This window comes from Salmo trutta, chromosome 1 (genome assembly GCF_901001165.1).
Source record: "Salmo trutta chromosome 1, fSalTru1.1, whole genome shotgun sequence".
Taxonomy (NCBI): domain Eukaryota; kingdom Metazoa; phylum Chordata; class Actinopteri; order Salmoniformes; family Salmonidae; genus Salmo; species Salmo trutta.
The window spans coordinates 53,238,754-53,262,984 of record NC_042957.1 but is presented as its reverse complement, the minus strand read 5'-3'; the positions used below and the strand labels follow the sequence as shown (position 1 = coordinate 53,262,984).

At 42.3% G+C, this 24,231-nt stretch overlaps 1 protein-coding gene across 5 annotated transcripts; it reads right to left on the bottom strand.

Moving 5' to 3' along the window:
- Positions 1 to 6: 6 nt before the first annotated feature.
- On the bottom strand, positions 7 to 16,513 carry LOC115199908 (chromobox protein homolog 8-like). 5 transcript variants are annotated; one of them, XM_029762450.1, is made up of 6 exons: positions 16,144 to 16,513; positions 15,031 to 15,074; positions 12,064 to 12,129; positions 11,907 to 11,973; positions 2,048 to 2,366; positions 7 to 1,923 (listed from the first exon to the last, which is right to left on the bottom strand). In XM_029762450.1, the coding sequence occupies exons 1-6, from the start codon at positions 16,210 to 16,212 to the stop codon at positions 1,286 to 1,288; spliced, it is 1,203 nt and encodes a 400-aa protein (XP_029618310.1). In that variant the 5' UTR covers positions 16,213 to 16,513; the 3' UTR covers positions 7 to 1,285. The 5 variants fall into 5 exon arrangements, with proteins under 5 accessions (XP_029618310.1, XP_029618318.1, XP_029618326.1 ...); XM_029762458.1 differs by having other exon boundaries at positions 2,066 to 2,366; XM_029762466.1 differs by having other exon boundaries at positions 2,048 to 2,348.
- Positions 16,514 to 24,231: the final 7,718 nt, after the last annotated feature.

Sequence of the window (24,231 nt, the reverse complement as noted above, 5' to 3'; positions counted from 1 at the left end):
CACTTCTGTTACTGCTAACATGTTTTATTCCATGCTAAAATGTTGAGGTAATATCCATCCTGTTATATGAATCTCAAACACGTAGATTTTACACTATATTTTTCTAGGCATATGGTATAGAGAAGACATTTGACATGTCATTGTGACCAAAGATACACTTTTCAACACGTGACATTTAATTTAGCTTTTACATGTGACATGCGATAAATACAACCGAGAACGTTTTCACATTTCCTACTGCAACAATGGTGTAAACTGATTTCCTCTTTAGACATGCACAAAGGCTTAGTGAGAGGGGTGGACTATCAATTGGTAATACAAGAATATGCCTTTTTTTTAACCTGGAAGTAAAAACAATACTTTAACGTAGCCAGCCTTCATCTTGAAATGCCGAACTTCTATCCTTCCAGGAATTCCTTCTTTCCTTTCTATTTTTGTCATAGAAATAAACATTGAATGTAATGAAGGACAAGGCTGTGCGTGATTGACAGGACATGCAGAACTTACTGTAAATACTGAGGAAGACAGTTGACTTTATACAAATGCGTTAGAAAAAGGAGTAACTGAAATGAGACCTAAAACACATTTAGGAATGAGTGGTGTAAACTGATATCCCCTCTTTAGAAATGCACAAAGGCTTAGCGAGGGGTGGACTATCAAATGGTAATACAAAAATAGAATCAGGTAGGCTCTTTTAATTTGAGAAGTAAAATAAAGGAAACAATACTTCAACGCAGCCAGCCTTCACCTTGAAATGCTTAAACGTCTATCCCTCCAGGCATTCCATCTCCTTTCTATTTCTTTGTTATAGAAATCAAACAAAAAAAAATCGAATGGAGGACAAGGGTGTGCATGACATACGGGACATGCAGAACTTACTGTTAATACTGAGGAAGACAGACGACTTAATACAAAAGCGTTAGAAAAAAGAGCCACCGAAATGAGCCTCCTGGAATAAGAGATGTTGGAGAAGTAGTAATGTTATAAATATGACATTCAGGAGTCAACTGCTCTCTCCCTCATCCATCTTTCCTCATCTCTTACTAATCTTTCCAGAACCAAACACAATGTGACAATTACCACCCAATTCTCTAAGGTACAATACCTCACCAAAACCCTAGTAATTGGTATCAATTTACTCTCAGAGGCTTTGTAAACATCTATAATGACACATGATATTGTGGTTGTTTATCTAAACATGTTCCTAAGTGGTAAATTCAACATATGGGCTGCATTTCATGTATAACCTCACATGTTCTCTAATCCTCTCTCAGAACTCTGTCCTTCAGCCCTTAAAAAACCCTTCAGCTGCCAAGGCCTCTTTGAAAGTTACGGTCAAAGAGTTGATAGTCACATTGGTCACAATCACTTTGCCAGGATTCACTTCTGCGCCACTACTGTCTGGACACTGTGTCACAACCTCTTCACCTTGCTGTTTTGTGTCATTATCCACCACTTCCTCTGCAACCTCAACATCGGTACAGACCACTGAACCATCAGCCACGGTTTCATCTCCAACATCCACCATTGAAGTGCTATCCCCGTCAATCAGAATATGTGTCCCCATCTCTACCCTGTCAATAACATTAGCTGTGCCTAACCTTTCTACCTTGTCAATCAAAGTATCTGTCCCCAATTCCACTTCTGTGGCACTGTTCACTAACCTATTGCTAATGTTAAGGTATTTTGGTCCCTCTGCAGAAACACAGCTCTCTGATTGGTCAGTCCTATCCATTTGTTCCTGTCCAGTTTCAGAGGTCCCACCCTCTGACCTGTACCCTGCCCCTGTCACCCTCAACAAGCCCCCACCCCCCAATGTCTCATCTCCAGAGCCCAGTGCGGAACCACAACTCTCCACTCTGTCAGTCGACGACTCCACCTCCTGCTCCATCATGGGAGAGCTGCACTCTGACCGGCTATGCCCTTAAGAGAGAAAGAGACAGGAAATGAGATCAATATACCACAAATAGGACCAATCCTGACCTTCAAACCGAGATAAAAAAATAGATGATCAAATATTTAATTAAATGTTTGATAGAAAACAAACTGAATAGACTGTTTTCACGTGTGTCTGATTCCGGTCTCTCCTCTGCGCCTTGCCATTCATGCTCCATGGGGTCCTGTATGCGGGTCAGTGGTTGAAGGGAATTGTTGTCAGACACAGGTTTGGACACCCTCGGCTTGTTCTTGCGTCTTGCCAGGCGGCGGTAGACACTCCCTCCCTCCCCCGCCCTGTATGGCAGACTGCCCTGGTCCAGCTCGGAGCCCATGGAGCGGGTAAGGGAGAGGCGCAGACGAGGGGTATCTGGGACTTTGTGTGCACTACGGAGGTCCATGGCATAGATATTCTGTAGGAGAAGAGAAGACTAAAGCCGATGTTACACGTAGCAATCTGGACGCAATTTCTGTTGATTGAAACAAAGTGGCATCAGTGATGCTCAGTGTGTCACCACAAAAATTGCCTGCAACTTAGTTGCAACGCAAGAGATAGAAATCAATCCTATGTCACACAACTGACTGTATGCAATGTCCAATCAGGGCGCTGAAAAATGTTTACATGAGTGGTCATGTCGTTCCGTTCGGACCCAGTACACTAATAGCCAATCTTCAAAAAGGGCTTTAGTCTTTGAGATACCGCTACCCGAGGTATAACAAAGCACAACCATGTTTTTCCATATCTCTAAGGTCTCCCATACAGTGCCGTCGATAAGTATTCAGACCCCTTGACTTCTTCCACATTTTGTTACAGCCTTATTCTAAAATGGATTAAAGAAAACAAATCCTCAGCAATCTACACATAATACCCAATAATGACAAAGCGAAAAAAGGTTTTTAGAAATGTTTGCAAATGTATTAAAAATAAACAAATACCTTATTTACATAAGTATTCAGACCCATTGCTATCAGACTCGAAATTGAGCTCAGGTGCATCCTGTTTCCATTGATCGTCCTTGAGGTGTTTTTACAACGTCATTAGAGTCCACCTGTGGTAAATTCAATTGATTGGACATGATTTGGAAAGGCACACACCTGTCTATATAAAGGTCCCACAGTTGACAGTGCATGTCAGAGCAAAAACCAAGCCATGAGGTCGAAGGAATTGTCCGTAGAGTTCTGAGACAGGGTTGTGTCGAGGAACAGATCTGGGGAAGGGTACCAAAATTGAAGGTCCCCAAGAACAGTGGATGGAAGAAGTTTAGAACCACCAAGACTCTTTCTAGAGCTGGCCACCCGGGCAAACAGCAATCGGGGGAGAAGGTCCTTGGTCAGAAAGGTGACCAAGAAGCCGATGGTTACTCTGACAGAGCTCTAGAGTTACTCTGTGGAGATGGGAGAACCTTTCGGAAGGACAACCATCCTCAGTAAAAGGCACATGACAGCCCACTTGAAGTTTGCCAAAAGACTCTTAGACCATGGGAAACAAGATTCTCTGGTCTGATGAAACCAAGATTGAACTCTTTGGCCTGAATGCCAAGCATCACGTCTGGACAACACCTGGCACGATGAAAACAGAGCGGTCAGGACCTCAGACTTGGGCGAAGGTTCATCTTCCAACAGGACAACGACCTAAAGCACACAGCCAAAACAACCCAGTATTGGCTTCGGGACAAGTCTCAATGTCTCAGCCAGAGCCCGGACTTGAACCCGATCGAACATCTCTGGAGAGACCTGAAAATAGCTGTGTAGCGACGCTCCCTATCCAACCTGACAGAGCTTGAGAGGATCTGCAGAGAAGAATGGGAGAAACTCGCCCAATTATTTTATTTTATTTAACCTTTATTTAACCAGATAGGCCAGTTGAGAACAAGTTCTCATTTACAACTGCGACCTGGCCAAGATAAAGCAAAGCAGTGCGACACAAACAATACAGAGTTACACATGGAATAAACAAGTCTATATACAGTGTGAGCAAATGAAGTAAGATTAGTGAGGTAAGGCAATAAATAGGCCATAGTGGCAAAATAATTACAATTTAGCAATTAAACACTGGAGTGATAGATGAGTAGAAGATGAATGTGCAAGTAGAGATACTGGGGTGCAAAGGAGCAAAAAAAAAAAACTATGGGGATGAGGTAGTTGGGTGGGATATTTACAGATGGGCTATGTACAGGTGCAATGATCTGTAAGCTGCTCTGACAGCTGATTCTTAAAGTTAGTGAGGAGGATATGAGCCTCCAGCTTCAGTGATTTTTGCAATTCGTTCCAGTCATTGGCAGCAGAGAACTGAATGGAAAGGCAGCCAAAGGAAGAGTTGGCTTTGGGGGTGACCAGTGAAATACACCTGCTGGAGCGTGTGCTACGGGTGGGTGCTGCTATGGTGACCAGTGAGCTGAGATAAGGCGGGGCTTTACCTAGCAAAGACTTATAGATGACCTGGAGCCAGTGGGTTTGGCGACGAATATGAAGCGAGGGCCAGCTAACGAGAGCATACAGGTCACAGTGGTGGGTAGTATATAAAGCTTTGGTGACAAAACGGATGGCACTGTGATAGACTGCATCCAATTTGCTGAGTAGAGTGTTGGAGGCTATTTTGTAAATGCGAAGTCAAGGATCGGTAGGATAGTCAGTTTTACGAGGGTATGTTTGGCAGCATGAGTGAAGGATGCTTTGTTTGCGAAATAGGAAGCCGATTCTAGATTTAATTTTGGATTGTAGATGCTTGATGTGAGTCTGGAAGGAGACTTTACAGTCTAACCAGACACCTAGGTATTTGTAGTTGTCCACATATTCTCAGTCAGATCCGTCCAGAGTAGAGATGCTAGACGGGCGGGCAGGTGCTGGCAGCGATCGGTTGAAGAGCATGCATTTAGTTTTACTTGCATTTAAGAGCAGTTGGAGGCCACAGAAGGAGAGTTGTATGGCATTGAAGCTCGTCTGGAGGTTTGTTAACACAGTGTCCAAAGAAGGGCCAAAAGTATACAGAATGGTGTCGTCTGCATAGAGGTGGATCAGAGAATCACCAGCAGTAAGAGCGACATCATTGATGTATACAGAGAAAAGAGTCAGTCTGAGAATTGAACACTGTGGCACCCCCATAGAGACTGCCAGAGGTCCGGACAACAGGCCCTCCGATTTAACATACTGAACTCTGTCTGAGAAGTAGTTGGTGAACCAGAAATACAGGTGTGACAAGCTTGTAGTGTCATATCCAAGAAGACTCAAGGCTGTAATCGCTGCCAAATGTACTGAGTACAGGGTCTGAATACAATTTTTTTATTAGAAAAAATGTCTAAAAAACGATTTTTGCTTTGTCATTATGGGGTAACGTGTGTTGATGAGATTGATGAGGGAAAAAAATGATTTAATCAATTTTAGAAAAAGGCTAGAACGTAACAAAATGTGGAAAAAGTCAAAGGATCTTAATACTATTTGAAGGCACTGTATAAGAAATGGATGGTTGTGTAAAAATATTTCACTGCAAAAGTAGTTACATTTATAGATATTGGGACACCCCCTAAACTCAAACAGGACAGAATAATGCCTGGCTGGAGGGGTGCTGGGCCACATAAGCTCATTTAACCTAATATTGCAAGCTCTGATATTGCTAAAATTTGGAATATGAGCAGACAATTGTCTGCCCTACATACAAAAAAAAAACATTAGGACATTTGACTCCAAATCCAATTTCAAACACAGATTCAACCACAAAGACCATTGAGGTTTTCCAATGCCTCGCAAAGAAGGGCACCTATTGGTAAATGTGTAAAGATCGTGGATGGTGTATCAACACACCGAGTCACTACAAATATAGAGTAATCCTTCCTAACTCAGTTGCCGAAGAGGAAGGAAACCACTCAGGGATTTCACCATGAGGCCAATGGTGACTTTAAAACAGTTTGAGTTTTACTTAAATCTTGAAATCGAGTTCTTACTATGCTATAAGTAGTAAGACAGCACCACTGAATCATTTTTAACTATGAAACCACCCAAGTCCCGTCTTGGCCACTGCAGGCAGTGATTGGTCCCTCCCCAGAGGGTATAATACGCACTGCCCTGCCAAAGAGTGTCACTCTTGCTTTATTCAGCAACTACTGTTTATCAAAGCCACCATTCTTATCATCTGTAAATTAATCTATACTTATTTTTCGTCTAAACTGCTCAATTTCAGTCGGCCTACAACTTCGACCAAGCGGCGAAGAACATACAGTACCAGTCAAAAGTTTGGACACACCTACTCATATAGAATCATATAGTAAACAAAAAAAGTGTTAAACAAATTAAAATATATTTTATATTTGAGATTCTTCAAAGTAGCCACCTTCTGCCTTGATGACAGCTTTGCACACTCTGGGCATTCTCTCAACCAGCTTCATGCATTTCAATTAACAGGTGTGCCTTGTTAAAAGTTAATTTATGGAATTTATTTCCAATCATTTGTGCTGTGACAAGATAGGGGTGATATATATAAGATAGCCCTATTTGCTAAAAGACCAAGTCCATTTTATGTCAAGAACAGCTCAAATAAGCAAGCAGAAATGACATTCCATCATTATTTCAAGAACTTTGAAAGTTTCTTAAAGTGCAATTGCAAAAACCATCAAGCGCTATGATGAAACTGGCTCTCATGAGGACCGCCACAGGAAAGGAAGACCCAGAGTTATCCCTGTTGCAGAGGATACGTTCACTAGAGTTAACTGCACCTCAGATTGCAGCCCAAATAAATGTTTCAAATAACAGACACATCTCAACATCAACTGTTCAGAAGAGACTGCATGAATCAGGCCTTCATCGGTGAATTGCTGCAAAGAAACCACTACTAAAGGACACCAATAAGAAGAAGAGACTAGCTTGGGTCAAGAAACACTAGCAATGGACATTAGACCGGTGGAAATCTGTCCTTTGGCCTGATGAGTCCAAATTTGAGATTTTTTGTTCCAACCGCTGTGACTTTGTGAGACGCAGAGTAGGTGAATGGATGATCTCCGCATGTGTGGTGCCCACTGTGAAGCATGGAGAAGGTGGTGTGATGGTGCTTTGCTGGTGACACTGTCTGTGATTTATTTAGAATTCAAGGCACACTTAACCAGCTCCTTTCCCTGCCCCATCCCAACTAGCATTGCCAAGACAGGGGAGGCTCGCCATTGCTCTGCGAGTGCTTCCCGGGCCCAGGACAGACCCACTCAGTCGCCTGAGGTGTCCCACGCTGGTGTGAGGAGGCTGGAATCGCAATCCTTTCCGCCCTCATCAACAGCACATTGCCCAGGCGTACAGAGTGAAGAGACCGCTAAGGGCCTGAGAGCCTTCCTGTGAGGGACTTTGTGTTGTATCCTACAGTCAGAGAATCCTGCTCCACGCCTGGTAGCAACACGAAAGAGAAGACTAGCTACACATTGCCCACTGCCAGCAAAAGCCGCCCGGTATATGGTCAGACAAGACACACACTTCCACACATCCCTTCAGCGCACACTAAGTGTACACACTCCTGTGTCTCCCACCCATTCTCCTGTCCACTCGTTCTTATGAGCGTCATGGCCTTAGACAAAGATTCCATAAGCACAAGGCAAAACATAAGGCTGGGACAGTTAGGTTTCACTGAGACACACAGTTTAATTCCAGTCATGCAGCAGCCCCTGCCTGTGACTTGGCTAAACAGTCAAAAATATAAATCGCCAAACTGCACAACAGCCTCTGCCTGTAGCCCAGTTAGCTATTCCAAATCAAACGACAGCCCTACTCTCTCTAATAGAAAGAGCAGACCTGTCCAGCAGACTGAGTGTATGGAAACACGCATGTGCACCTCCCCCTTGGGTACTGAATACAATTTGGAAGGGTTACGTGTTGCAGTTTGCTGGTGTCATGCCCACAACAGTTTAAGCTCAAGTGGCCCCTATTCTAGAACAGGAAATAACCTCCCTTGTAGGAAAAGGAGCTATTCGCCCAGTTATGGAAGCAGACAAAAAATACAGGTCATTATCAGATATATTTTAGAGTGCCAAAGAAAGACAGTGGCATGAGACTGATCTTAGATTTGAGGGTGTTGAACAAATCATTACAAAACCTACCTTTTCGCATGTTAACACACCGCCGTCTATTCAAAGTAGTCAGACAGCACAATATCCGTATCCTGTCTATCTAGATGACTGTCTTATAATAGCGAAGTCGAGAGAATTGGTCGAGACACACACCAGGATAGTGATAAATCATATCCACAATCTGGGTTTCCTGATAAACTGTGAAAAGAGTTGTCTCACTCTTCGTCAACAGACAAGCTTCTTAGGCTTGGAACTGAACTCTATGCGCTCAGGTCTAATAGTCACCAGACAGAGGTGCATTCTGACTGCAGCACGCCCACTCCACCGGAGCCGTACTGTCAGGGCTCACCAGGTTATGGTTTTACAGGGGCTGATGGTTGTGGCATCAGCAGTCTTACCACTTGGCTTATTACGCATGAGACCTATCCAACAATGGTTTATAAGCCAACACATTCATCCGAACTGAGACCGTTATCGAATGATAACCATTACGTGGCAATGTCGCCACAGCCTATCCTTCTGGCAAAGCCCAAGGATACTCTCAGCTGGGGTCCAGCTGGGTCCAGTAGTCTTGCAGGTTGTCATAAAGACCGACAGCTCCCTGAAGGGATGGGGGGCAGTTTACGACGGACGCAAAACGAACGGTCAGTGGGAAGAACACAAATCTTCATATAGATGTTTTGGAGCTGGAAGCGATACGGCTGGCTCTATTACATTTTGCCCCCAGGATAGAGGCAAAATTCATTGTCGGAACGAATCACGTTCTGATTCATTCTGACAACTCAACCTCGATCGCGTACGTCAATCGCCAGGACGAAGTCCGCTCACTGGCCATGCACCAAGTTGCATCACGGACACATCTGTGGGCACACACATCTGCGCTCACTGTCAGCAGTGCACATTCCAGGCCAGTTGAATCTAGGTGCAGACCTATTGTCGAGGGGACCCATTTGCGACCAAGCTTTAACTTCCTGACTGATGTCTTGAGATGTTGCTTCAATATATCCACATAATTTTCCTTCCTCATGATGTCGTCTATTTTGTGATGGGCACCAGTCCCTCCTGCAGCAAAGCACCCCCACAACATGATGCTGCCACCCCCGTGCTTCACGGTTGGGATGGTGTTCTTCGGCTTGCAAGACTCCCAATTTTTCCTCCAAACATAACGATGGTCATTATGGCCAAACACTTCTATATTTTGTTTCATCAGACCAGAGGACATTTCTCCAAAAAGTACGATCTTTGTCCCCATGTGCAGTTGCAAACCGTAGTCTGGCTTTTTTATGGCGGTTTTGGAGCAGTGGCTTCTTCATTGCTGAGCGGCCTTTCAGGTTATGTCGATATAAGACTCGTTTTACTGTGGATATAGATACCTTTGTACCCGTTTCCTCTAGCATCTTCACAAGGTCCTTTGCTGTTGTTCTGGGATTGATTTGCACTTTTCGCACCAAAGTACATTCATCTCTAGGAGACAGAATGTGTCTCCTTCCTGAGCGGTATGACAGCTATGTGGTCCCATGGTGTTTATACTTGCGTACTATTGTTTGTACAGATGAACGTGGTACCTTCAGGCGTTTGGAAAATGTTCCCAAGGATGAACCAGACCTTTGGAAGTCTACAATTTTTTTCGTCTGAGGTCTTGGCTGATTTCTTTTGATTTTCCCATGATGTCAAGCAAAGAGGCACTGAGTTTGAAGGTAGGCCTTGAAATACATCCACAGGCACACCTCCAATTGACTCAAATGATGTCAATTAGCCTATCAGAAGCTTCTAAAGCCATGACATCATTTTCGGGAATTTTCCAAGCTGTTTAAAGGCACAGTCAACTTAGTGTATGTAAACTTCTGACCCACTGGAATTGTGATACAGTGAATTACAAGTGAAATAATCTGTCTCTAAACAATTGTTGGAAAAATTACTTGTGTCATGCACAAAGTAGATGTCCTAACCGACTTGCCAAAACTATAGTTTGTTAACAAGAAATGTGTGGAGTGGTTGAAAAACGAGTTTTAATGTAAACTTCCGACTTCAACTGTACCTATAAAGGAAATATGCCATTTATGGCAAACAAGAAGCACCCCTGGTTGGTAAAACTTGCTGTATGTGATCGTTTATGGGGGCTGGGGATTGACTGAGATAGTGGTCTTTGTGCACCATGCTTAATCAGCTCCACTTCCTCTGCAACCCACCACCTGTCCATCAATGCCCATGGATCAAATGTATATGTGTCTGGAGCTGTGCTATGTCCAGTTAGTCAATGGGTCTCATTGGCATGCAAGCTGCATTTGCTGACTGCCTATACTGAACTGTAGAAATGGAAACTGATCCCCCCCACAGCCCCAATACCCTGCCAGTCATACAGGAAGGATATTGTGCAAGCTGGTCAGGCCCCAGAACTACAACCACCACTGGCTACTTTGTCTCCTCACCCTGTTAGGACACACTCATGTCCTGGTCACCTCAGAGACTTTGAATCAACACTGCACATTTTGTTTTATTGGGGAAAAGAGGGCTGTAAATATACAGTAAATACAGAAAGTATTCAGACCTCTTGACTTTTTCCACATTTTGTTATGTTACAGCGTTATTCTAAAATTGATGAAATTGTTTTTTTTCCTCATCAATCTACACACAATACACCATAATGGCAAAGCAAAAACTGGTTTTTGGAAATATCACATCTACATAAGTATTCAGACCCTTTACTCAGTACTTTGTTAAAGCACCTTTGGCAGCGATTACAGCCTCGAGTCTTCTTGGGTAAACGCTACAAGCTTGGCACACCTGCATTAGAGGAGTTTCTCCCATTCTTCTCTGCAGATCCCCTCAAGCTCTGTCAGGTTGGATGGGGAGCATCGCAGCACAGCTATTTTCTGAGGAGTGGCTTCCGTCCGGCCACTCTACCATAAAGGCCTGATTGGTGGAGTGCTGCAGAGATAGTTGTCCTTCTGGATGGTTCTCCCATCTCCACAGAGGAACTCTAGATCTCTGTCAGAGTGACCATCGGCTTCTTGGTCACCTCCCTGACCAAGGCCCTTCTCCCCCAATTGCTCAGTTTGGCCAGGTGGCCAGCTCTAGGAAGAGTCTTGGTGGTTCCAAACTTCTTCCATTTAAGAATAATGGAAGCCACTGTGTTCTTGGGGACCTTCAATGCTGCAGACATTTTTTTGTGTACCCTTCCCCAGAACTGTGCCTCGACACAATCCTGTCTCGGAGCTCTACGGACAATTCCTTCAACCTCATGGCTTGTTTTTTTTCTCTGACATGCACTGCCAACTGTGGGAACTAATATAGACAAGTGTGTGCCTTTCCAAATCATATCCAATCAATTGAATTTACCACAAGTGCACTCCAATCAAGTTGTAGAAACATCTCACAGATGATCAATGGAAACAGGATGCACCTGAGCAAAATGTCTAGTCTCATAGGAAAGGTTCTGAATTAGGTAAATAAGGTATCTGTTTTTTATTTTTAATAAATTTGAAACATTTCTAAAAACCTGCTTTCGCTTTGTCATTATGGGGGATGTGTGTAGATTGATTAGGAAATGTTTTTATTTAATCCATTTTAGAATAAGGCTGTAACGTAACAAAATGTTGACAAAGTCAAGGGATCTGAATACTTTCCGAATGCACTGTATATCGATGTTGTTACAATTAGCAAACATTTGGATTATCAAATCATTTATGCAACCATGATGTGATGTATGATAAGATTGGACGTTGCATGCAATTTCAATTGCGTTTGAATTGCTTCATGTATCAGCAAAGTTGCTTGAGATGACACATAAATTGCTTCGTGTGACGCAGGCTTAAGATAATAGTATATTAAGTTAAGTTTTGTCATTTGTGTAATTGCTATGTTAATGTAAGGGACATAGAAATGGATTAAGAAAGTGGATGTTCTGAACAAGGAGAAAGGTAAGCACTGTACCCGCAAGACGAGTCTCCGTGGTCTGAGTCCTTTCCTGCGGTATGCCAGGGCTCGGTCCTTCTCCTCCCTGATAAGACACAGAGAATATGAAATTGCAATGGCTGGAGCAGAAGTAGTATGCAGTATTCATACTAACAGCACTCTCAGTATTACTCACTTCTCTTCATAAGCCAGCACCAGGCGTGGGTCCAGTATGTGGTCCTCTGGTTCCCAAGTGCTGTACCTGTAAAACAATCACACTCTATAAGCACTGTTTATGCAGGATCATCATGGTATGATCCCCTTGAATAAGGCAAGGAGGTACAATGACAGGAGTTGTTATAGAATCATATGAGAACTTTCAATGAATTTATGTATAGAGACTGCAAGCGGTTATACCTTACCTTTTAAAACCCTGGCAGATTGTAAATTGTCAATAGATATCATTACAAATACACCAAATCAATCACCAGACACTTTTAAATGTCAACCTCTATTGCGCAAGTGAGTCATTCTGGAATTTGTTATGTTTTCCCCACTTGTCTTGACTCCTGAGGGGTATACTGCGAAGCGGGATAGAGGAGTTAGCAAGCTAACTTTGGTCAATTCTGAGTTCAACTCTGGATAACTGTTGACACGAAGGTGGCTCACCTTTTAGCCAGGTAAATTTATATGGCAACGAATACTTTAGCTCTAACCTGCTCTGGGGCAGGCTAACTTCACTTTATACTAAATGAAGTGCTTGAGCTGAGAGTTGAGAACCAATCAAATCAGATTCCCTCCCTCTCGCAAAGAGCGTGTCATCATCCCCTTCATTCTCTGAAACCATTTAAGACGGCTGGTTAAATATTTTATTATGTTAATAATATTCAAATACCCTACAGTATCTCACTACACATTTAGTAATGTGTAGAGAGAATTTGAAACGTCACACACAGTACAATTTTCGTATGACTTAATACAATAATTTTATCGATAGGTGTGGGGGGAAAAGGTGCTCATGCACACAAAGACAGCATTAACAATTGTGTAATAAAAGACACCACTTCTAATAACCCATTTCACACCATCGCCTGCTGAATTTTCAGGATAAGTTCTTTCATTTCAGCAGAAACCTAAAATGTGGCACAGGCTTGCTGATGGATTGCTGTTTCAGCATTTTATCAATGAAGATTTCTGCGTTCGACTAGCCACGTGCGACATGCAAGCGCAGTTACAAACCTGGCTGGAGTTAGCAGCAGCTGAAGAATCTAAATGCATGGTCGTAACATGGATGAAGCCTGAGCTGGAATGTGAAGCTTAGTGAAGCTAGCTAGCTTTAGAAAATCCTGAGTAGATCTAGCTAGCGTCGTAGTATACCCCTCTATTTCTATTGAAAGTGTTGGTAAACAAGGGTACCCTTCAGTTTTAGATGCGTGCGGAATCGGATTAACGCTGGATCTGGACGGACTCTTCACATTACGAAAATGCACCAAATGGCGTACGGTGGTTGCCAGTTCTGTCAGTGTACTTCCTTGATTAAGGAAATTGGAATTAGGGATGTTAAATATAAGATGCACTTTAACCAATGATATGAGGTTTTTACTAAGACATCAGAAGCAGAGGGAACATTACAGTGCCTTCAGAAAGTATTCACACCCCTTGACTTATTCCACATTTTGTTGTGTTACAGCCTGAATTCAAAATGGATTAAATATATTTTCTCCCCCATCTACACATAATACCCCACAATGACAAAGCCAATTTATTGAAAATGAAATACAGAAATATCTAATTTACATAAGTATTCAACCCCCTGAGTCAATACATGTTAGAATCACCTTTTGCAGCCATTTCAGCTGTGATTCTTTCTGGGTAAGTCTCTAAGAGCTTTCCACACCTGGATTGTGCAAAATTTGCACATTATTGTTTTCAAAATTCTTCAAGTTCTGTCAAATTGGTTGTTGATCATTGCTAGACAACCAGTTTCAGATCTTGCTATAGATTTAAGTCAAAACTGTAACTCTGTCACTCACCGTCTTCTTGGTAAGCAACTCCAGTGTAGATTTGGCCTTGTGTTTTAGGTTATTGTCTTGCTGAAAGGTGAATTCATCTCCCAGTGTCTGGTGGAAAGCAGACTGAACCAGGTTTTCCTCTAGGATTTTGCATGTGCTTAGCTCCATTCCGTTTCTTTTTTATCCTGAAAAACTCCCCAGTCCTTAACGATTACAAGCATACACATAACATGATGCAGCCACCCTGTTCGAAAATTATGGAGACTGGTACTCATTAATGTGTTGTATTGGATTTTCCCAAAACATAACACTTTGTATTCCGGACAAAAAGTGAATTGCTTTGCCACATTTTTAGCAGTATCACTTTAGTGCCTTGTTGCAAACAGGATGCATGTTTTGGAATATTTTTATTCTGTACAGGCTTCCTTCTTTTCACTCTGTCAATTAGGTTAGTATTGTGGAGTAACTACAATGTTGTGGATCCATCCTTAGTTTTCTCCTATCACAGCCATTAAAATGTTTTAAAGTCACCATTGGCATCATGGTGAAATCCCCAAGCAGTTTCCTTACTCTCCAGCAACTGAGTTAGGAAGGACACCTACTTTTTTTACCCATCTACCAATAGGCCTCTTGGCGAGGCATTGGAAAACCTCCCTGGTCTTTATGGTTTAATGTGTGTTTGACATTCACTGCTCAACTGAGGGACCTTACAGATAATTGTATGTGTGGGGTACAAAGCTGAGGTAGTCATAAAAAAATCATGTTCAACACTAATATTGCACACAGAGTGAGTCCAAGCAACTTATTATGTGACTTGTTAAGCAAATGTTTACTCCTTAACTTATTTAGGCTTACCATAACAAAAGGTTTGAATACTTATTGACAAGACATTTCTGCTTTTCATTTGTAATTAATTTGTAAACATTTCAAAAAATATAATTCTACTTTGACATTATGGGGTATTGTGTGTAGGCCAGTGACCAAACAAATCTAGATTTAATCAATTTTAAATTCAGGCTGTAACACAACAAAATATGGAAAAAGTCAATGGGTGTAAATCATTTCTGAAGGCACTATATGTACCCACGTCATACATACATGACTCATACACATTTGTATTGCATTCACTAATTAATAAGAAGAGTACTTACTTTGGTGGCCATCCCTGCCACTTCAATAAGTATTCCACATTACCCTAAGAAGCAAAAGAGAAAGGCACATTTAGCAAGAGAGCAAATAACACAATTAGTACTCTTTGTAAGGTAGTTCAAGGAGCACAAAAAGATGACTGTCGAGATCATTGGGGTAATTTTATTTTCAAATGGCGATTGTACGAGATGACATCAATGTAAAGGCCTCGAACTCTACAATTGTGATGATGTGATCGCACATGGATGGGTTTTATGTAAAATAATTGTCTTAATCGTCAAAATGCGATGGAAATAGGTAGGACTTCACATGTAAACAACTCGTATTGCGCAACGTGCTGCACAGCGAAGGTCTCCCCATTGAGAAAATATAATTGTATGGTGTGCGTGTATAGAATACTCAATACATAGAATGAAACATTACTGTATTATAATCTTCCATTTTCAAACCAACTTTACCAAATGAAAGCATAAGTAAATGCCTAGTAAGAATAATACCATACAAAAGAAAAACATAGGGTCATTGTGATTAGCATACTACAACAACATAATAGGACTATATTGAATGGATCATGCGAGGTGTAACATTACGCAGCAGTTTTTTTTCACCCAGATACCCCAATCCATCATCCCGTCCTCTGTTCTCCTCCTGTTGGCGTAACGTACAAATAAACTGCGTAGCTCACACACGTTGGCCGCGCGGACAATCCCACCAGTGACACCCCACGATGGAGACCCAATTTTGGTAAACACACCCCTTTTATATTTTACTACTTGAGGTAGTAGTCTATATCCAGAACATACAACATACACAAACCAAGGAAAACGAAAAGATTCCACGATCTCTTTATTGAAAATGATGTAGCCTATAGGCAACATTCTGTGCAGAAAAATATATATTTTAAACTTTTTGCGTGTTAGAATTAGCAGCTTTCACACAGCAGAATGACAATATTAATGTATTGTGTAAACTACGGAAAGTGCGTAGCAATACTTTTGTGTAATGGCTGATATAGACTCTATAAGAGTACAGGTAGTACATTGGCTGTTAAAACCATAAGACACCAATGATAGGTAGACTACATTTATATTCGGAAGCACGGCTACATTACTTACCTTTCTGACTCTCTTCTTGATTATTGATTCAACTGCAAACACTTGTTCGCCTATAGATGACAGTTCCATCGCTCCTCGGCTGCTGGTCGCACGCTCAAAACAGGGAACGCGAAATGTTTCTCGTTCTTTCCAAGAAAAATCCCCCCCCCAAATCCCCCAAACTCTCTGCAGCGGCTAAAACAAGCTTTTTGCCTACTCTACAAGCCTTTTCTATTCTCGGAGTCTTTATCACTTTCTCACATGCACGTATTAGATAGTTGAGCAGTATTTTAGGTTCTCTTTCTGAGTTTTAAAAATCTGCGACACATCACTGCCTGGCGCGTGCTTTAGTCAAGCGCGCTCCCTCTGACTCTGGTACGATGCACCGAGCTCCCAATAATGTACAGAGAGGAAGAGGCTAAGCGAGAGGGTTTACTTCCCCCAAAATCTGTAGCACGAAAATAGGACCACGAATTGAGTAGTTTTTGCTAATTTGCTACTTTAGGATTATTAGATATAATATAACTTTCGTAATGGTTAGGTTGTTGCGAATGCACTGATATAAGTGGACACACGTGCTATTTCGTCAAATGAAAAAAAAACGACTTTATATTGGAGTTGCTCCTCTTGTTCACACGCGTATCTGCCCTCTCATTGGCTAGAATGGTCCCACCTGATCGCGCCTTCTCCCGCTGCCTTCCATCTTTGAGGACATGCATTTCCATTGTTAGAATGGCTACTCGACTATCTTGTTAATATAATAGATCATCTTTGGCATGCCCGGGTCTTTCACTATTACTAAACAGTATTTCAAGAATATGTGTATTATTATAAACTCTTAAATGCATTTTATGTTTTTTTTTTAAATTTTTTTTTAAATACTATTGAGGAATATCTGTCCTATTTTTGGCACATGACTGTTTTCCATATTGTTAAAATATCCAGGAGAATTATCTAATGTCAACATAATTCCAGGTCCAATGTGATGCTAGGCTATCTGTTATCAAGCTACGTACTCTATCCCGAATTAATAGGAAAGATAGGCACCATCTCATTTCATAATTTTAGTACCTATTTTATTTCCCTATTCATATAAAATTGATGCATAAACTGTAACTTGATCTACACAACAGATGGCATGAAACATAGGCTCATCTCAACATTGAACCAACAGAGAACGTGCTTTAAATCTCTTTAAAAAAATTGGGGATCTGATATCCAGAAGGTGTCTGTGATGGGTAGGAAATTATAGTATATTGCAAGAATCTGGGACTGGGACAGTGTAGTTTTATGCAACAGTTGAATGGACAGGAAATAATTGGAAATGAAAGCCTTCTGCAGTTTGGTTGGGGAATGTCTACACCTCCAGCTGTGTGCAAAAATGGTTCCAAATATGGCACTCCGGCCATTAATTACACAGCAAGGGGCTTCTAAAATAGCTAAAAGAAGACATATTTCTTCTACAGTACATGTAACCAAAAACCAAACAAGATAAGTACAAGATTGGAAAAATGACAATGGTTTCTAAAGGAAATAGGATGATGTTTTTCAACCAAAATATGTAGAGCCTCATTAAATAATAATTTCATTGATAACACAAATCATTTGCTTACACAGACTTGCCCCAACCACACTCTTATCGTAGGGTAATTTGATATAATTTTTATTTCATTTCTCCATGTACAACACACAGTGGTGACCCGCCATATCGGGCGGGCCCACCAGTTGTTTTTGTGTGCCTGTTTTGCATGTTATTTTGGCATTAATATGTGTCACATATCAGTTTGCAAACAATGTAAAAAAATATATATATATTATAATTGAGTTAATAAAGCCACATACAAACATGGTCTCTTTTTTGCTTTTTTGAATAAGGCAGCTCCAAAATGCAGGTGTTTCAGCCTAGCTCAGTGCTTTCTGTGGTGGTGGGGCAGCCAGCAGAAAATACGGAGCGTAGGGGTTGGTAATGTTCTCTAGTTGTACCGTGATTGGCTTAGTGTTGTGTCACTCATGGGCCACTACGTCACTGCAAAATCTACAGGGAGAGCTCGAAAATTCAAGCCCCTTGGGTGCTGCCATAGAGTTACATTAGAAGTACCCTTCCAAGAAGTCTCAAGGTCATTGGCCACAGATAAAATTACGTCAAATCACGTTATATCTACAGTAGCTAAGATTAGACTGATAATGTGTACATCATATTTCAAAATCTTAGCTTGCAAGCTAGCAGTCATCATCATGAATCAAGTCGACAATCTACTGGCAAATCTTTTCAATCCTTGTCATATGAAGAGAAATTACGAAGAGAAATGATAGATAAAACGTATTGGTGCTCATCGGCCATTGGACATAAACATTACACAACAAGTTGGAAATCGCAAATTCAACAATGAGTGGTTTGGAAGTGGCTAACTGCAAGCATTGCATGCTATTTAGTGGAGTGGATGTGTGGTCCAAGTCTGGGTTTAAGGGTCTCTTTTCCAAGCTTAAATGGATAAACATTCAACATTGGCCATGCTGTCAATCCAGCATGACTTCTGCCGCTTTCAAAACAACTGGAAACTCGGAACTGGGAAATCTCAGACTTCAGTGAGTTTAAGACAACAGGGAACTCAGAAAAAAACGAGCTCCGACTGGGAAAATACATTATGAACCGTCATCCAACTCGGAATTCCAAGTCGGGAACTCGGGCCTCTTTCTAGAGCTCCACCCTGAAGATCACTAACGTCATGATTAGACCTTGCTTTTTTTCCGAGTTCCCAGTTGTCTTGAAAGCACCATAAGTCCAGAGAATGCCAGACTTTGATGACAAAATTTGCCCACGAAGGACTTCTGCGCCACCTTCCTGTTCAAGTGAGCACAGCACAACAAGGTGAGACATTTTTTTATTGTATGCTCCTGCATAAATGATGTAATATGCCAGGGATATGTATACTGTAGCTAAGAAAGTAATACTAAGTGTATGTTGTGTAGTAAGCTGTTAGTAGACGATGTTATCTCATCCTAATAATTTGGTCACCTTTCCTCTCATAATTTAGCCTACTGTTCTGACCTGGTGGTGCACATGTAGCCTATAGCCTGTTTTAGAGAATTGTCATCATCAAATATTGTAAGAGCTTTCATTGTCTGCGTATATACCCCTTTTATATGCTTATATGCTCCCTGACTTGTAATACCGTAAGAACGGCCCATGTTCTGAATTCTGTCGCTGTACATTTCAAAAGTGCTGAATAAATAATAATATTGACTATGTCCATCCTAACTCGCTCATTACTGTCCTAATCGAAATTACGGATTGCCTCTTATCCGCTCGTCATTCCCTTATGCCATAGTTTGTACATCTCAATTATCAGTAGAAACCACATTTATTTAAGCAAGTCAGCCATATCAGCAACACTACCATTCAAAAGTTTGGGGTCACTTAGAAATGTCCTTGTTTTTGAAAGAAAAGCACATTTGCTCAAAATGGCCAGAAACAAAGAACTTTCTTCTGAAACTCATCAGTCTATTCTTGTTCTGAGAAATGAAGGCTATTCCATGCAAGAAATTGCCAAGAAACTGAAGATCTCGTACAACGCTGTGTAATACTCCCTTCACAGAACAGCGCAAACTGGCCCTAACCAGAATAGAAAGAGGAATGGGAGGCCCCGGTGCACAACGGAGCAAGAGGACAAGTACATTAGAGTGTCTAGTTTGAGAAACAGATGCCTCACATGTCCTCAACTGGTAGCTTCATTAAATAGTACCCGCAAAACACCAGTCTCAACGTCAACAGTGAAGAGGCGACTCCAGGATGCTGGCCTTCTAGGCAGTTCAACAAGCTGCACCTTTGAAAGCATCTTGACTGGCTGCATCACCGCTTGTTACGGCAACTGCAAGGCAGCCGACCGCAAGGCGCTACAGAAGGTGGTAAGTACGGCCCAGTACATCACTGGGGCCAAGCTCCCTGCAATCTAGGACCTCTATACTAGGCGGTGTCAGAGGAAGGCCCAATTAAAAAAAAAAAATTCCCAAGCCATAGACTGGTCTCTCTGCTACCGCATGGCAAGCGGTACCAGTGCACCAAGTCTGGAACCAGCAGGATCCTAAACAGCTTCTACCCCAAGCCATAAGAATGCTAAACAAGACTGATAAATAGCTAATCAAATGGATAACCAGAGTACTGCATTGACCATTTTTTACACCAACTCTCTTGCACTGACTATGCACACACACTGGACCACACAGTCACATATACACTGACACCCCAGCATACACACACTACATACGCCCACACACGCATACTGACTCCACACACACACACACACACACACACACACACACACACACACACACACACACACACACACACACACACACACACACACACACACAACTGTATTATCTATACTGTTGCCTAGTCACTTTACCCCTACCTATATCTACAATACATAGCTACCTCAATTACCTTGTTCCCCTGCACATCAACTCGGTAGCGGTACTCCCTGTATATAGCCATGTTATTATTTACTCGATATTGTTATTTATTATTCACTGCATATTTATTCCTCGTGTCACTATTTCTATTTGTTATTTTATTTTTCATCTTTAACTCTGCATTGTTGGAAAAGGACCAATAAGTAAGCATTTCACTGTTAGTCTAAACCTGTTTATGAAGCAGGTGACAAATACAATTAGATTTTAGATTTGATTTGAATCTCTATTGGGGAAGCCCCAAGCTGTATCCACTTTTGTCCCAGGCTTTGCCCCATTGTTGAAAAGCCTACATACCCCTCCCACAGCCTCCTCTCTGCACCTGGGTCTCTTGCATAATCGACAATCTCCAGATGTCATGGTAACTGTTTCCAAGGTGACCAATGAAAAGCAAAAGGAGGTGTTGGTAGATCAACCCCTCTACTTTAACCTTTTACCTTTGCTAGAGTATAACAAAACTACTGTTTTTATCGTTTCAAAATTGATAATACATGATACATTGATTGTTGCACTGATTGCTCTACTGGGACTGAACATGTAAATGAAAACAGGCAGGACATACATACGCATGACTCATGCAAGCACAAGCGAATGTGTGCGCACACACAAACACAGAGCTATATTGGCACCCCTATTAAAATCTATAAATATTACTTTTGTGATATAGTATAACACTGATATACAGCAATGTTCAATCACAGGTTCCAATATGACTTATGGGCTGGCTGTGGACAGTCTCTTTTCAAGAGTGAGTAAATTTACATTACAAATCCTTAAGTGGTCTAAACAGTTCAGGCAAACAGAGCTGACGGAGTCTGTTTGCATCACTCTCTACGTAGTCTATGTACATTTATGTGTCTGCATTTTTGGAACGCGATGCAAACGGACCTTGGTCGGATCCGTTTGCGTAGACTGTGTAGAGCCCTTTACAGTGGGTATCATAAGTATTCACTTAAGAGACTGTCCCCAGTCCACCTGGTCGTGCTGCTGCTCCAGTTTCAACTGTTCTGCCTGTGGCTATGGAACCCTGACCTGTTCACCGGACGTGCTAACTTGTCCCAGACCTGCTGTTTTCAACTCTCTATCTCTACCGCACCTGCTGTCTCTAACTCTGAGGTGCTGACCTGTTGCACCCTCTACAACCACGGTGATTATTATTATTATTTGACCCTGCTGGTCATCTATGAACGTTTGAACATCTTGGCCATATACTGTTATAATCTCCACCCCGCACAGCTAGAAGAGGACTGGCCACTCCTCAGAGCCTGGTTCCTCTAGGTTTCTTCCTAGGTTCCTGCCTTTCTAGGGAGTTTTTCCTAGTCACTGTGCTTCTACATCTGCATTGCTTGCTGTTTGGGGTTTTAGGCTGGGTTTCTGGTTTCAGACATTGAATATCTCTTTAAGCATGCTGTGGATTATATACTGCTCAAAAAATAAAGGGAACACTTAAACAACACATCCTAGATCTGAATGAAAGAAATAATCTTATTAAATACTTTTTTCTTTACATAGTTTAATGTGCTGCAACAAAATCACACAAAAATAATCAATGGAAATCCAATTTATCAACCCATGGAGGTCTGGATTTGGAGTCACACTCAAAATTAAAGTGGAAAACCACACTACAGGCTGATCCAACTTTGATGTAATGTCCTTAAAACAAGTCAAAATGAGGCTCAGTAGTGTGTGTGGCCTCCACGTGCCTGTATGACCTCCCTACAACGCCTGGGCATGCTCCTGATGAGGTGGCGGATGGTCTCCTGAGGGATCTCCTCCCAGACCTGGACTAAAGCATCCACCAACTCCTGGACAGTCTGTGGTGCAACGTGGTGTTGGTAGATGGAGCGAGACATGATGTCCCAGATGTGCTCAATTGGATTCAGGTCTGGGGAACGGGCGGGCCAGTCCATAGCATCAATGCCTTCCTCTTGCAGGAACAGCTGACACACTCCAGCCACATGAGGTCTAGCGTTGTCTTGCATTAGAAGGAACCCAGGGCCAACTGCACCAGCATATGGTCTCACAAGGGGTCTGAGGATCTCATCTCGGTACCTAATGGCAGTCAGGCTACCTCTGGCGAGCACATGGAGGGCTGTGCGGCCCCCCAAAGAAATGCCACCCCACACCATGACTGACCCACCGCCAAACCGGTCATGCTGGAGGATGTTGCAGGCAGCAGAACGTTCTCCACAGCGTCTCCAGACTCTGTCACGTCTGTCACATGTGCTCAGTGTGAACCTGCTTTCATCTGTGAAGAGCACAGGGCACCAGTGGCGAATTTGCCAATCTTGGTGTTCTCTGGCAAATGCCAAACGTCCTGCACGGTGTTGGGCTGTAAGCACAACCCCCACCTGTGGACGTCGGGCCCTCATACCACCCTCATGGAGTCTGTTTCTGACCGTTTGAGCAGACACATGCACATTTGTAGCCTGCTGGAGGTCATTTTGCAGGGCTCTGGCAGTGCTCCTCCTGCTCCTCCTTGCACAAACGTGGAGGTAGCGGTCCTGCTGCTGGGTTGTTGCCCTCCTACGGCCTCCTCCACGTCTGCTGATGTACTGGCCTGTCTCCTGGTAGCGCCTCCATGCTCTGGACACTACGCTGACAGACACAGCAAACCTTCTTGCCACAGCTCGCACTGATGTGTCATCCTGGATGAGCTGCACTACCTGAGCCACTTGTGTGGGTTGTAGACTCCGTCTCATGCTACCACTAGAGTGAAAGCACCGCCAGCATTCAAAAGTGACCAAAATATCAGCCAGGAAGCATAAGAACTGAGAAGTGGTCTGTGGTCCCCACCTGCAGAACCACTCCTTTATTGGGGGTGTCTTGCTAATTGCCTATAATTTCCACCTGTTGTCTATTCCATTTGCACAACAGCATGTGAAATTTATTGTCAATCGGTGTTGCTTCCTAAGTGGACAGTTTGATTTCACAGAAGTGTGATTGACTTGGAGTTACATTGTGTTGTTTAAGTGTTCCCTTTATTTTTTTGAGCAGTGTATATTAAACCACCCAGATACAGTCGTCCTTCTGAACTGAGCTGCAGGACAGTAAGGAAACTGATCAGGGACGTCACCATGAGGCCATTGGGGATTTTAAAACAGCTACCGAGTTCAATGGCTGTGATGGGAGAAAACTGAAGATGGATCAACAACATTGTAGTAACTTCACAATAATGACCTAAATGACAGAGTGAAAAGAATAGAAATATACAGAATACAAATGTTCCAAAACATCCATCCTGTAAGCATTGCTAAAGTAGGGCAAAGGAATACAATTTTGGCCTAAATGCAAAGCCTTATGTTTGTGGCAAATCCAGCACATCACTGAGTAACTGCCTCCTTATTTCCAAGCATGGTAGTGGCTGCATCATGGTATGGGTATGCTTGACATTGGCAAAGACTGGGGAGTTGCTTTAGTCTGCTTTAGACCAGACACTGGGAGAGTAATGTACCTTTCAACAGGACAATAACCTAAAACACAAGGCCAAATCTACACTAGAGTTGCTTACCAAGAAGACAGTGGCCAAGTTACAGTTTTGACTTAAATCTGTTTGAAAATCTATGGCAACACTTGACAATTGTTGTCTAGCCATGACCCCCAACACCTTGACAGAGCTTGAACAATTTAGAAAATAAT